Below are 16,030 nucleotides of genomic sequence, written 5' to 3' on the forward strand. Positions count from 1 at the left end.
GGGTAATGTAGCGAGATGAGACCTAATGTTGACAGTAATGTGTGGTCTGTATTACCCACGGTCCCTGATAATGGCTGTAACTTTGGCTAACGTAGTGGAAGAAGGGGACGTCTACTTACTTATGATCGGGACAACTCTTTTAATATGTTCCTTTCCGCCACACGTTTTTGAGAGGGAGTTACAGGTGCCTTAGACTAGTAATACTGTCACTGTTTAGCCCTCTGTACGTCGGGAGAACTCTTTCACACACACACACACACACACACACAGGATCTTGACAAGTGATACCGCATCCTTGGTACCATACCCAGTGTCGGTGTGGTAAAAACAGTAACTTTAGAGGGCGTGGTGGGAGTGTGGAATAGGGGGAAGGTAACAATCCCTATTAGCTCTTTCATGGTCGGGACAACTCCACTGTTCTCTTCCAACTATTACCAAACTGTGTCTTTGAGCTGAGTGAGTCATAGGAGCTTGAGGGTGATGTCGTTGTGATATTGGCAGTAACTTTAGCTAACGAAGTGGAAGTGTGTGATAGGGGGAAGTTAACTTGTCGTGGGTTTATGGGTAAGTGGTCCACACACACACACACACACACACACACACACACACACACACACACACACACACACACACACACACACACACACACACACACACACACACACACACACACACACACACACACACACACACACACATTCTCTAATCGTTGTTAGAGTCTGTGAGTATTTATCGTTCGTTCGTTTGTTTATAAAGGGTTGCATGAGTCGGCCTTGGTTACCTAATGGCGGGTAGTCCACGCTGCTCGATCTCTAGCAGCATCTCTGTTCAGTCCCTTATCCATTGTCCCAAGTCAGTCTGTGTCTCTTACAGTTCTCTCAGCATTCATACCTCTCACCCTCAACACCCAGTTATCATCCTTCATCCTTCACCTGCCCAGCCCATCTCAGTCTACCCCTTCTCATCACATCATTAATACATTCACGTACTGCAAGAAGCTTATATGCATTACCAAGAAGGAAAACAGTGAGAAATACAGTAAATATTATTCGAAACCGTGCTGATGTCTCGAAAATGATGGTAAATGAAGGAAGGTAAAATAATGAAGCCCAGGTGAGATTGATGGAAAGATGGTTCCCTTGATATTGAGGAAAGCTTGATCTAAAAATATTACTCGGAATAAAGAGAATTTTTATTTATTAATTTATTCGTTTATTATTTTTGTTCTTTACCTTTTCAGTCCGATGGCTTTATTATTTCTACATTCATACGATTTTTTTTTATTTTTTATTGTTTTCCAGTTAGAGGGGTTAGGAATAGTTTTGATTTTTCCCTTCACATTTAGAGTTCTGTGTTAAATTGAATAAATCGCCTGTAAAATAGAAATACGTCGTCGGATTGCAAGGGAATCTTATCAATATTCGAAATAAACAGGAGTAAATACATAAGAGAAAGTGTAAGCTAAAAAATTACTCTAAATTATACGGTCGTTCCTCTGGCGGTAAAGTGAGCGAAAATATTTTCCTGGGAAGTCTGCCAGGGATAATTAATCTTAAGGAGCTGCCTCTCGAGATAAGCAACACCCCCTGACTCACCTGACGAGCCTCACCTGAAGGGGCGGGAGAGCCACGCCGAGCCACTGTAGGTGCGAATAATTAAAACAAGGTACGCGAAGGTGTGGACAAGTCAGTATTTATTTTTATATATTTTGTGATGGTGTTTTTAAGTATATAATGATCACAAAACACCTTTGGCCTTCTGTATCATTGCTAACTGCGCTTTGTAACTTGGGATGCAGGCTAATCACATTACAGTTACAGGTGTTCTGTAACTGTCCATATGTGATTACTGTAGGACCTAATCATGTCCGCGGAGCTTGAGTGATAGCCAGAAGCAACCCTTCCTCATGCTGGCAAAGTATGAATGGGGAAGACATGTCACTAGGAAGACTGATGGATGTGGAAGTCGATGTGTTGTTATGGCTTTGTTTGTATATGCCAGGGCCTGAATATAATATCAGCAGAACCAACAATCTGTCTGTCTTTCCATCTGTCTGTCTGTCTGTCTGTCCATCTATCTATCTGTCTATCTATCTATCTGTCTATCTGTCTACTGCCAGACGCCTTAATCCCGTAATGGGTGGCCACAAACCAATCGCCTCAGCGTCGGCCAGTCCCCAGGCATTTGGCGGCACTCACTCCATCTCACATACCCCTTTCTCCTAAATCTCTCCACTCAGTCCCCCCATCTCATCCTTGGTCTCTCCCTCCCTCCTGTCTCATATGCACTTTTCGAGTCGTCAAGATGCAGACGTATTTAAACACCCACTGTAAATAGGCTATCCTCTAGAGTTTCAGTTTTACGTCCTAGACACGTGTTTCAATTTTAAGCGCGAGATGCGGGGCAGACGGAGATCATGAGTCAAACACGTTACCACCAGGCCACCGTGGCTCCATGATCTATAAATGACTGTAAAGAATATATAGGGGCTTCCTTACACCCTGGCGCGCTGTGTTTAGATAATACAAATCTTAGTGAGTCAAACATAGCAGAACCATCACCCCATCTTATCACCAGCCAGAGGACACACCCCATCTCCCTCCCCCATGACGGACGAGGCAGGAGGGGTACGAGAGAGAGAGAGAGAGAGAGAGAGAGAGGTGGGGGAGGGAGGTTTGAAAAGAAGTATTGGTGAGGGTCCAAGAGGCAGGTGTGAATGTGGGTTCATTTGTTCCCAGGTGAGGTGTTCGGGCACTGGCAGGTGTAATTAAAAACGATGGGGAATGTGGGTTTTATGTCCTCCTGCTTCCCATTCCGCACAGCTACGTATTATTATTATTTTTTTCATTTTCTTGCCAGTACCTTGATGACAGTTTTTCTGATAATTATAAAAAGGTGCTAAAATGCGAGCTACATATATACAGGGTACGCTTCAGTAGTGTGGTTGTTTAGATGATTTTGTGTATGATATCACCGTTAAAGAACTCATATTTAAGGCATTGGTGCTTTTCCAGATAATTTTCAGATTAACAGACATTAGGCGTGAGTGGAAAAAGAAAGAGGGGACCTATATCTTGCAGTGAATTAACACGAACTGATGATGATGGTGATGATGATGATGATGATGATTTTTTCCTCTGTAGTCGATGCCTCTCGTCGTGCAGGGGTTTTAACAGCAATAAATATCTCCCATCCATTGTTATCAGGTCTAATGAGATAGCCAGCATCACGTTGTTTGCGCCTCAGTGACCCCCCCATCGCCTGCAATAACAAGGTAGTTTTACGCAATCCCTTTACCATTAACAATTGAAGAAAAAAATCCAGCTCATGGCCTTTGTCTTGCCTCTGGGTAAAACAGGTTAATGAGCTGAAAGAACAGGTTAATGAGGCCGATAGAACAGCCCTGATGAACTGCGAATCCACCTTGACATTTTTACATCTAGCAACCTTATTTTTTTTAACTCTGTATGACGGGTAATATGAAGCGTATAGGTGAGTGGGGTGAGGATTCCAGGGGCTTGGATAGTGTGTGAAGAGCCACATAACATCCTTTAACACTAAACAATCTGCCTGTTTTTCTACTCTCTTATAGGTATGAAGCACTTATGTGTGAATGGTTTTGCATGTTAAGTGGAGTCAGGATTCCGAGGGCTTAAAAGGTGAGTGAATGAGTGTGTGGCCCATTTCATTAGGCATGATTCTGATTAGTTCTCTCTGTAATATTATTTTGTCTTGGTCTTTCGACCCCTGTCTCACCAAGCTTCTGAGTGGGAAAAAACGGATGATGATGATGATGATGATGATGATTGCAATGGTGAGAGTGATGATGATGTTGAAGGTGATGGTGATGAAGATCAAGATGAAGACGCAGACGATGATGATGATGATGATGATGATGGTGGCAGTGGTAGTGATTATGGTGATGGTGATGAAAACGCAGACGACGACGACGACGATGATGATGATGATGATGATGATGATAATGATGGCGACGACGACGACAAGCTTCTCTTGGTCGACATGTGTTCCAATTACTGTTAGGAATTTACGGTCGGTGTCATGTCATGTTAATTAAGGCAAAAATCCAATGGACACAGTTTATGTACATCGATTCATAAACATATATATATTTTTTTTTAGTTATCGTGTTAGTGTTTTTGACAGCTGTGATAGAAAAAAAAATGGAGCGATATTTGACTACACACCTCTCGATTTCACTCTTTCGTGTGTTTTCATGTGAGGGAACTGGGCCGCTCTTACCACATTAATACTAGGGCTCGTATTCCTGTCGGTTCCGTAACACCTTTTCCTAAGCGATTTATTTTGTTTATTACACCTTACTGCCCAGTTCTGTGATACGTAAATCGTTCCAGTATAGCCATATTCGGCATTAATAACGTACAAAAGGATATTAGCTAGCCATATCCAAAAATAAATCGCTAAGGAAGAGGTGGTAGGGAGCCTTCTTACTCGTGGAATGCAACACTGGAGTTGTTCCCACCGTGAGAGGGTTAATATATTATAAAGGTTTGGGATCCTATGACTCACTTTCTGCTGAATAAAATCCTCACTGACATGAAGAGGAAGAAAACACCATCCTCTTCACACACACACACACACACACACACACACACACACACACACACACACACACACACACACACACACACACACACACACTCAGCTGAATAAAATCGACCGGAGTGGCAAGAATAATGTATGAAATCATCTTACTGAAGGGGCTGAATTTCTCAGGGCTTCTAAGCATTTTATTCGGGCTTGTTAACTGCTTCACCCTGATAACGTTTTATATATATATATATATATATATATATATATATATATATATATATATATATATTGCTATGGCTACCACCCGACGATTTTATTCAGCCCTGGAGAGAATTTTCGGACTGGGGGATTTAGATATAGCCTTCATTAACCCCTTTCACTACGAGAGGTGTGCCCCAGGTCAAAGAAAAAAATGGGTTTGGTGGTAAAGAAAATTAAGTTCAAAACACGTCATAGCAGTGAAGGAATTAAGAGAAATATATAAACATCTCACCGAATAAAGCATAATATATATCAGCTTCTCAATAAAAATCCTCTCAAGTCCCCCCTCGACACTGCCACAACACAACACAGAAAACTTGACAGGGGGGGGGGAGCCAGTCCGCGAAGGATATATTTACACGAGCACGACATGACAGAGCTTAGTGTGTGTGTGTGTGTGTGTGTGTGTGTGTGTGTGTGTGTGTGAGTGGTTTATGTACGTGTGTGCGTGTGTAGGGTGATAAGTGTGGCGGCACCGTACATGGCAAGAACTGGTGGTATGACAGCTCGAATGGTGGGCAACATGACACCGCCCGTCACTCATACCGTTTTCTGTTCTTGAAGGGAGAAGGAGGTGGGAGGGGGTACTCGTGGATAGAGGGGACGCTGTAGACACCAAGTTTATTTATTTACTTATTTATTTTACGTCCTTTATCCTATTCTAGCCTAGATTTTCGTCCATTTGCAGATTATTTCACGTAGATCACAATATAGGACAGTTGTAGACCCAGCGTTTATTTTTTAGTGGATTTCTTTTACCCTAATTTGGCCCCGATTTTCGTCCATTTGCAGCCCACTTACTGATAATAAGCAATATAAAAAAAAAATGAAATAAATCGCTTAGGTAAATGTGTTCGGGAGCTTTCTTAACTGAAGAGAATATGGGCTTCTGAGATACTCTTATAAGGTCTCATCTGAAGTGAATAATGAGCGAGCGAGCGAGCGAGAGAGAGAGAGAGAATCTGCACCCTTTGACCTTTGACCTTTATGAGTGACCTTGACGTACAGCCCAAATAAATCACCTTTTCCGATCCTTCTACCCAGCGTTTGTATGGCTTTGAGTGAATAGGATTGGGCATTGAAGGGTTAATATCAATACTTATATAGTCCTAGATACATAAAACCATCTTGATCACGGTGGTTATATCTTCAGTACCACCTAAAAAAAAAGAAAGAAAGAAACAAGAAAGAACGCTATGAAAGTTTGAGGTAAGACCAAAAGAAAACAAAAACACAGTGAAAGATTAACTGAGGTAAGAAAAAAAAAATGAAAAATTCACTAATATAAGCCAAAAAAAAAAAAAAAAATATGGTTAGGCAACGCAAAAAAAAATAAATAAAAAAATAAATAAGGAAAGAAAACACAATGAATGGGTATCTGAGGTAAAGCCATAAAGACTACAAGAGTCAGCCTTATTCTAGATGGCATTGTACTGTATGGAAATCTCCTCTATTTCCAAACTTCTCTCCAGAGTTTAATAAACTAATCTAGACTTAGCCAAAAATATATGTGGAAAGATATAATCGTGCTGAAGGTGTTAATATTTTTGGATGTCCTGCGGTTGTTTACAGCACTGGAAAATTGTCTGTCGTTAATAATAATAATAATAATAATAGTAATAATAATAATAATAATGCAAGCGAAGTAATCCTTAAAATCAATATATCTAGTGTCTTACATTTTTTAGGATTTAGTAAAGTTTCTGAGGTGAACAAGAAAAAATAATCAGGGTAGATAATTCTCAGGTGAAATGGTAACTTCTGGACTCTGAGGACGCTTTCTTTATTTCTATTTTATTTTATTATTTTATTTTTATAATCAGGGATTTTTGTGCTTATTGGTAGTGATGAGATAGTGAAAAATATATATAAATTCTCTCGTAGATATCTCCAATGCAGAATATAATTGACTGATGATAACAGAGATAAAGTATAAAAGAGATGTAATTGTAGGTAAGGGATTTAACATTTTAGGTATTTAGATTTTATAGAACACAGTGATAGCGTCTGAAATGAGCCAAAGAAAAAGAAAAAGAGAAGAATTAAAGATAGATCATGCTTCTTGTATCCTGAGCTTTTTTTTAGTCCTTAGAAAAATTGTTTGACGTTAGCCGGGAAAAAAGAAAACACTGCCAGGTAGATATTTCTCAGGTGAAGGGTACTCCATTCGTCTCCCTCGCGTCTAAGAGAGGGTTGTAGAAAATGACCAGACGCTAAGAATAACGGCAGACTTGGCAACATTACCACCACTACCGGCCTTACCCCTTTCACTCCCCTCCTCTCCTTTCTGCCCTCCCCTCTTCCTTGACCCCTTACCTGCGCCCTCCCCCTCCGCTTTATTCTCCCCTGCTCCTCACTCGTCTCCCCTCGCCCCTTTCAGCCCCTATTCCTTTCATCTCTCTCCTCTGACCCCCTCTCCACCCCCTTCCCTCTGACCATTCCTTCTCCTCTTCTCAATCCTCCAACTCTTCCCCTCTCCTCCTCGTCCTCCTTTCATCTGTCTTCCTCCTTTTCTCTTCACCCTTTTGTCCCCCCCCCCTATTCCCCACTCCTCTAACTTCCCCCCTTCCCCCACCACTCCGACTTCCCCTCCCCTCTACACTAACCACTGTGACCCCTCCCCATCTCCATTTTACCCTCCCTCCCCCATCTTTCTGCCCTCTGACCCCCTCCCCTACATCCCCTTCCCTTACCCCTGTGAACCCCCCTCCCTCTCTCTCCTTCTCCCCTTCCCCCTACACCCCTCTCTCTCCTCCCCTCCCCGTATACCCCTCTCTCCTTCTTCCCCAATACTCTCCTCTCCTCCTCTCCCCTCCCTCTCTCCCCTTTAGGAATAAAGCCACCAATCCACTCATCAATAGCTGGCTTAGTTGACTGGCTTGGGATTCACACAAACATAGTATCTACTTAACCCTATCTATAGCTGGGAAAATGGGGCATAACGATGATGATGATGATGATGATGACGACGATGATGATGATGATAGTGGTGTTGATGATGATGATGATGATGATGATGAGTAAGAGATAGATACACTATAACGTTAAGTTAAAAAATGAATTGAGTATTTACGAAATGGATTTTTTTTTCCAGCAAGTAACTGGAAATGAGTTCAAGATTAAGCAGGATTTCTCTCACACACACACACACACACACACACACACACACACACACACACACACACACACACACACACACACACACACACACACACACACACACACACACACACACACACACACACACACACACACACACACACACACACACACACCTGTATCTCCTTACCAGACCTCATGTTTACTGTTTTTAGCGTCCCATATTTCTTTCTTTTTTTATGCCTTTCCCCTTCTCATTTCTTGCGTCGCGAGATGCCAGGTATATGAGAGCGTCGCGTGCTTAGGTTTTTTTTTTTACTACACAGCTGTCTCCCATTCCCGGACTATGTGAATCATTTGTTATTCTTGACTCATATTATCTAACTCGTCCAGACAGTTCGAAAATTCTCTCTCTCTCTCTCTCTCTCTCTCTCTCGCTCGCTCGCTCGCGCGCGCGGTCATTTTCATCTCTTTATCATACCTACAGATGCCGTAGACTTCATCATAAAATTTCTCTTCTGTTAAAACCTTGGGCATTTATCCTCTTTATGTATTTTTTACTTAGATTCTTTATTTATCGCTGAAGGCCAAGCAGGAAGGGTACATGAATGCAAAGAGGTACAGTGACACATACAGTAAGGAAACAGAGCATTTTCATTCTGTGTAAGTCAGCCCTTTTCATTACTACGTTTTCTACTATTGCAGAAAGTCTACGGTTCCACAATCCGTCTTTCACTAAAACACTACATTATTTTTTTTTTGCGTTATATTTCGTGGAATTAAGGCATCCCTATTTTTTTTTTTTTTTACTGTTTGATTGCGTTTATTATTATTATTATTATTATTATTATTATTCGTCGTCTCTGCTATCCAAGCCGCGTCTCGCAGATTCTCCGTTTTTGTCTGCTTCGTGACTATTTTTTTGTCTTCGTTTCCTTTATCGAAAGTTTTGTTGTTTTGTGCATTCCCTCCCTCGCTTCCATCAAGTCCTCAGCTTTCTACGCATTCTTCTCTCTCTCTCTCTCTCTCTCTCTCTCTCTCTCTCTCTCTCTCTCTCTCTTTCTCTCTCATAGTAAGGTTTTTAATTAGAAAAGAGTAATAAAGAGAATTCTGTAGAAAACTTCAAGAAAACAGGATGTGGTGGAAAAAGAAAGAGTAAGACTGAGAGAAAAGGAAAAGAATGTTGAGAAACTGATGAGAATGAAAGAAAATCGAGAGAGAGAGAGAGAGAGAGAGAGAAGGGGGAGAGTGAACAGGAGGCAGAGGCAGGTAGGTCTAAACGAAAAAATATATGAATAAACAAAAGCAGCAAGAGACAGAAAAGTGTTTTTGAGGTCTGCAGAATAACTAAAGTAGAGAGAGAGAGAGAGAGAGAGAGAGAGAGAGCAGGCAGTGAAAGAAAATGGGGAATACGCAAGAAGAAACGAAGAAAAAGTTGAGAAGAAAAGAAGACGAGTAAAGGACAACAAGGAAGGAGGGAAACAAACACTAAGTCGACAGCCGTAATGGAGGAAGAAAGAAGTGTATGAAAGCAGAATGAAGGCTAGAGAAGAAGAGGAGGAAAGGAAGAGGAAAGGTAGAGATGAACGGAAGAATACACAGCCAGAAGAAAGCAAGGAAGATTTGAAAGAACAGGATTGACCGGAGTTGTTAAAAAAAGACGGAAGCAGGAAGAAGCAAAAGGAAAGCTAGAGAAGAAGGGAAAAAGAAGAGAAAGATGAAAAATAGGACAAATCTAATGATGGAAAAAAAAAAAATCATTCATACCCCACAGGTTGTTTACTGTCTGTCCTTGTCCTCTCTTTAGTACAGTTAGGGACCTTAATGTAACATTGACTGGTGCGGGTCGCGTTCTAGGGGAATTTTGAGACATGGAAGAATTTACTGCCTCCCGTAATCTGTGGTTCACAGGCATCAATTTAAGGCCGCATCCACACCTGATATTTGCTGGTGCGGGTGATGGGGAGGGGAGTTCCACATCACAAACCCACAGAACTCTCTCCCACACCCGCCCGCGTCCAGTAGGACCACGTATATGAGTTAATATTGATGCCAGAGTCTCGCCCTGACCCGCATGCATCTGGTGTGGACGAACCATAACCCTAATCATTCTCGCACATAGCTACGTATTACCTACAAAGGCACGTAAACTTCTGAGATCATACATGGCCACGTATACCTTCATTCAGCATATGATCACAGGAGTATAGTCTCACTGATGATCATACCAGAAGGAAAAGACAGAACAGTGCTCGTTAATATTGTAAAAGACAGGACAGTGCTTGTGAAGGTTGCAACAGCCTCCTATATCAAGTGTACACGAGGCGCACGTGTTTTGAGAGAAAAGTATGAGAGAAAAGTTGGGTGGAGAAAGTGTTGGCAGTATTGTGTGGGTTTATTGGAAAGTAAGCTTCCGGCACAGTGATGTCATATATTTGGTGCTGATGTCATTTATTTGGTGCCAAGATTTTTCGGATTTACAGTCTGACCATCAAATATTTTCATAATTTTCTCTGAAGGTACGGGCAGGCGCAAAAGTTAGTTGAAGTGTCTGGCCATGAACTGTTTTCATTTTCACAATTTTCTCTGAAGTTACAGTCGTGGGCAAAAGTTGGCCGACACTTCTCTGCTGGCTGTGGAAAGTGCCAGACGAAATATAATTGCAATATTCACCGTACAGCACAAGAGTACGGGAAGGAAGGATATTCTCTGTCGTCTGGGGAGCAAGGAGACATGTGGAAGGCAGGGCATAGTTCTAGCAGACGATTTACGGTACTTTTGTTCATGACTGTAAATAACCCCTTCAGTCCGGTGACGTGGACTTTTTTTTTTTTATCATTACTATTGCTAGACGATTTTACTCAACTTGGCCGAACCTCCTAGTAGTGAGTTAATGAAGGTTGTATATAGTCATCCCTGTTTGAAGAGTCTTGCCCAAGCTATAATAATAATAATAATAATAATAATAATAATAATAACAATAACAATAAGTAAATAAATAAAAATCACCTGGGCACATCAGGATTTAAAAGTATATATACATCCTCGTTTTGAAGAGATCAGAACCATCACAATATACCTGGAGTCTTATATCTAATTTAACACGTGTCTCAGATGGTTTTATTTTCCGACAAGAATTCACTACACCCTCAGAAGATGATTCCCTTAATGCACAGCGTCATTCATGAGTAGGGATACAAATCTACTCGTGTTGCCTAGTGTAGTGTCCCCTGCTGGTGAGATCTGTTAAAATTAAGGAGAAGGAAAGACAAATAGGGGACAGCGAGGAAGAATGGAAGCAAAGTTGACCGAAGTAATGGAGAAAGAAAGCAGTGTTAAGAAGGCAGAAGGAAAGGTAGACAGGATGAGAAAACGAAGAGGAAGAGAGGAGCAGAAGCCAGGTGTATCAGTGGCCAGTGCACCGGGAGGGAAGTGTAATAATTCCACATGTGTAGCTGTGTATCGCTACTTATGAACGCGACTGTACACTCTGAAAAAATAAAATCCTAACAGCTGGGTACCATGGATTTCTGAATGGGCACTGGGGATTTACTTGTCGTCTCAGTATGGTTCGTATATCAGATTACAGATTGCCCCTTTAACCAATTTTGAAATAGTTTGTGTAGCTCTCCCTTTTCGGTTTTACAATTGGAAAACACTATTACTTAAAGATATATTAATTGGTAGAGTCAGAGGGCGATTTTCCCACCTTTCGTTCGTTCCCTTGTGCTGTACGAGGTATAAATATACGAATATTCCTTTATTTTGGTATTTATTTATTTATTGCATGTTTTACACTAATTTTCCCCTTGCGGTTTCAGATAAACATATGAATTTAAAATCACTGGCCGCTTCACCTGCCGGGGTTGATTGTTTTTTCTTTTTTCTTTTTTTTTTCTTTTTTGCTATTTTCAGCATGGGCTTATGTATTTTTTATGGATTCTCAGCTTAAGTGTGGATTTTAACGTACATGGTGGGAGAGTGAATATATATGTACGTGATTTCAAAGGGTTAGGACAGTCTTGGTTGGTGCGTGTGGTTCCTACTGCCTCCTAAGTACCACACACCTTCATATGTCACCCCTTTGGCCCTAGTACCCACCGTCCATACTGAATTCATGCTAGAGCGGTCTCATTCAGGACCGATGTATTGGTATTTTCAGGGGGTGTTAATGATATGTTGGTGGGTCGTGTGGATGCCCAGTAAAGAGTGTATTTACGAATTTCATAGATTGTTCCATACCCTAACTCGGATCGAATTTACATCCTTTCATGCAGCAAACCAGCTCTCCAACCACATGACCACCATCCGAATTTTAGATCAACAGAGTTCCTTGCCCCAGCATGAGATCGAACTCGCGTCCTTTCATACAACAGACCAGATTTATACCCGCTTGACCACCACCTACAGGAGATAAATCGAACTCGCGTCCTTTCATACAGCAGGCCAGCTCTCCAGCCACTTGACCACCGCCTACAATAGCTGTGTACGGTACTTAAGACATTGGTACGTACAGTGAAGGTGTCCTTGATAATCTTGAACTCCTTGGCGGTGTACTGGGTATTGGCCATCACCTTGCCGATGATCGCCTCGATATTGTCCATCCATTCCAGGTACTTGGAGCACCGGAAGTCGTACACCTCCTTAACGAAGCCGTAGTTCTCCTGCCAGAACGTCATCTTGGCCGGGAGGAGTCGAGGGGGCGAGTGAGGAGCAAGGTGTAGAGTGAGTCGCGAGAGCTAGAGTGACTCGCGAGTGATAGAGTGAGACGCGATGGCTAGAATGCGGCCACGAAGATGCCTCCCTTTGGCTGGCCCTTTATGAGCGGCCGTCAGGTCTGGGCGGGGCCACCCTCACCACCCAATCACGGCCACCCTACATGCCCCACCTGACACCTGTTCCCTGGCACACGGCCACAGGTGAGGGGTGGCCGCCCCCCACCACCCACCACACCCACCCCTGCCACCCCTCGCTACTCCTACCACCCCCAACCCTACTGCCCCTCCTCACCCACCACACCCACTCCAACCCCCCACCTCACCCTGGCCCACTGCCACCCACACCACCCCCCTCCGTAATGCCGTATTCTAGATGGACTGAGCATCTCCTTTTTCATAACTATTTTTTATTAATATTGCCCTTTTATATTCTCATATATTTTTATAGCGAGGGGTTGCCGCCCCCCACCACCCCACTCTAGCCAGCTGCCTTTCACTTCGCCCTCACCCTAATTATGTATTTTTCGTGACATAGGAGATATAATAGTGTATTTCTCTTAGCTCTTTATTATGCACATTATCACATCTTAATAGTCTCTTCGACGGTATCTACATATATCATTTACGACATACCGTGTTTTACTAACATGGAAGAAAATTAAAAGATGTAATATGGAAAGTAAATCGATCCTGTGCCAACCAGACTCATATTCATCTCAGCTTTGGAGACTTTTAAGCAACCCCTCTTTATCATTGTTTTTTTCTTTTACATTCGGTTAATGTTTTCTTGTTTCGTATTTCTGCAATCTTTGTCAACATTAAAAAGACATGGCTGGCATAAAATAGAATACTAAGCTCTTACATACAGGATAAATCGCTCAGGGAGAAGTGCAAGGGAGCCACGAGAATACAGCCTCTAGAATACGTGACCCCATCCACTCAGCCCTCTCCATCCCCACCTGTCCCTCCCTCCCGTAACGCCACCTTCGGCCATGGCATCGTTTTTTTCCTGCCTCATAAATTACCCTGCACTCGTACCGCACACGTCTTTTTTTGGCTCTTTTTTTAAATGCTTATATTTTACTGTTATCTTTTGGGGGGTTTGGTCTCGAGCTGTGGGACTCATTGCACGGCGTTCGAGCTTTAGGCGGCTCACAACGATCGACCCTCAGTGAAGTGTAAATCGATGTGTAAATAAAAAAAGTAAATAGATGTGAGACCATACGAGCTAGTCTTAAAGTGAAGCATCATATGGGATGTCGTGATAGTGAAGAACGTGTGTGAAAATCCGTAGGGAACTAATGTGAAGCACCATTTGGGGATTCACTGGTGTTTCGTGAGAGTGAAGCACGTGTGTGAAAATCCTTAGTTGAGCAAATGTGAGGTGCCGTTTGGGAATATGCAAGTTAAACACATTGCCTGTGAAAATCTTTAGGGTGAGACTGACTGATTTGGCAGTTCCTTGAGATGCTCCCACATGTAAAAATATCGGTGCATTAACCTTGACTTCCGTTACTCAATGCGTTGAACGTTTGCCGAGATTCTGTCATACTCTGTTTAACTGCATGGTTTTGACACAGACATCAGATGCTGGCGCTTTCTCCTCCTCCTATCACATAGACTATCATCGTTCAGTTTAAGGGGTGAAAATAATTGGATAACTTTCTTAGTAATATGAGGTTTATTTCTGAATTACGCGTCGTTGGTGCTGGGGAGGAACTACATCATGTGGTGGCACCGATATAACCAGGTGACTCCACTACCCTGCTTCACTGCCTGGTTATACAGACGTACCTCATCTGCCACCCTGTCCCCTGAGAAGAGGACACTGGACTGCAAGGGGGGGGGGACCAGCTTCTGCCTGCAGTCGACCGGGTTCACGTTCCGATGAGTCTGGGAGTACGACGAAAGTAACATTACGTATAACTTTCAGGTAGGGAATGCAGTTTGGATATTATTTCAGAACAAGAAGTCCGCAAATCTCGACTAATGTGTATCTGTCAAGCTGTCTGTGTCTGCCTGTCTCTCTGTATGTATGCTTGTATGTATGTATGTGTATGTATGTATGTGTCTGTTTCTTTATCTATCATTAATCAATCTTTCTCTTGTCACACGCGTTAATCTCGGAAGGCGTGACTACAAACGAATCGCCACCACGTCACTCTATCCTCGATCATCACCCTGCCCGCTCTCCAACTCACACACATCCTTTCACTCATATACCTCTGCATCTCATCCCTGCCCCTCCCTCCCCTCTCATCCCCATTATTTTGTTACAGGATGATGGAGGCACAAGGAGACAAGCATTACCCATCCTGCCTTCACTACCGCAGCGGGCCAGGTAGCCAGTACTCACAAGGTAAATCCTATTAGATGTTTTTGTGTCCTTTCTCTAATGGTCCTAAGAGGGAGCAGGAGAGACGTGTTCACAGTACTCACATAAATCCTAAACAGTCTTTTTGATGGGATTTTTTTTTTTTTTTTTTTTTTTTTTTGAGTGGCTTTATGACTGATATATATGTACTCAGTGTATGTATAGAAAGAAATAGTGATTTAGATAGATGGATTTTGTGTGTGTGTGTGTGTGTGTGTGTGTGTGTGTGTGTGTGTGTGTGTGTGTGTGCGCGCGCGCGCAAAGTGATGTATGTATGCATGAACAGTATCTAATATCCCTCTATAATCTCTTCTTAAACTGTGAAAAAAACATATATATAAATGATATATTGGAGATCAGATACATAGGGTGGTCCATACATAACACCTCTCTTTCACTCCGTTGGGCGAACTTCCATGTGTGAGGGGCAGGGATCAGTTAACGTTATTTGTGTCTACCTTGCATCATTTATCCACTTCCTACACCCATTGCCACTGCCACGCCCACACCAGCAGACTGTGCCGTCCCCGCAACACAAGGTAGCGCAAGGTATTTAGTGGTGCGCTATTTACGAACTACCTTGCACGTGACTAAATCAAAGAGGATATGGTGTTAAGGTCCTCTGTGGGTATTTCCTTTGGTCACAGGACAGTTTTCTTTTTCTTTTTTCTTTTTTTTTTTGAGTCGTTAATGTTATCTGGATGAAGAATAACCCATTAGCGTCGTTTTTTTTTCTGTTTTCAAAGGTTTGTGTCAGGTCGTTTGGAGAGAGAGAGAGAGAGAGAGAGAGAGAGAGGGAGAGAGAGAGAATTGTAAAAGTGACAGAAACCACATTTAGGGACAAGAAAAGCGTGAGCGTTGTAAATAAAAAGAAGGTGAAGAGTAGAGAGAAAAAGTGAGAGAAAGCTGGAGACAAAATATATCTATACGTATATTTATAACTATCTATCTATATATAAAATGTGTGTGTGTGTGTGTGTGTGTGTGTATTGTGTACGTGTGCGCG

The 16,030-nt window shown here is 42.3% G+C and overlaps 1 protein-coding gene across 1 annotated transcript in view; it reads right to left on the bottom strand.

The window, feature by feature from the left end:
- The window catches only part of LOC145400121 (muscle-specific protein 300 kDa-like), a 67,617-nt gene extending 55,006 nt beyond the window's left edge, over positions 1 to 12,611 (bottom strand). The window contains 1 exon segment of the mRNA XM_080272632.1: positions 12,447 to 12,611. Coding sequence (XP_080128758.1) covers positions 12,447 to 12,611 — 165 coding nt within the window.
- Positions 12,612 to 16,030: the final 3,419 nt, after the last annotated feature.

The sequence above is a fragment of the Coenobita brevimanus genome, chromosome 51 (genome assembly GCF_032717465.1).
Source record: "Coenobita brevimanus isolate Jiangsu-jjx chromosome 51, ASM3271746v2, whole genome shotgun sequence".
Classification (NCBI taxonomy): Eukaryota; Metazoa; Arthropoda; class Malacostraca; order Decapoda; family Coenobitidae; genus Coenobita; species Coenobita brevimanus.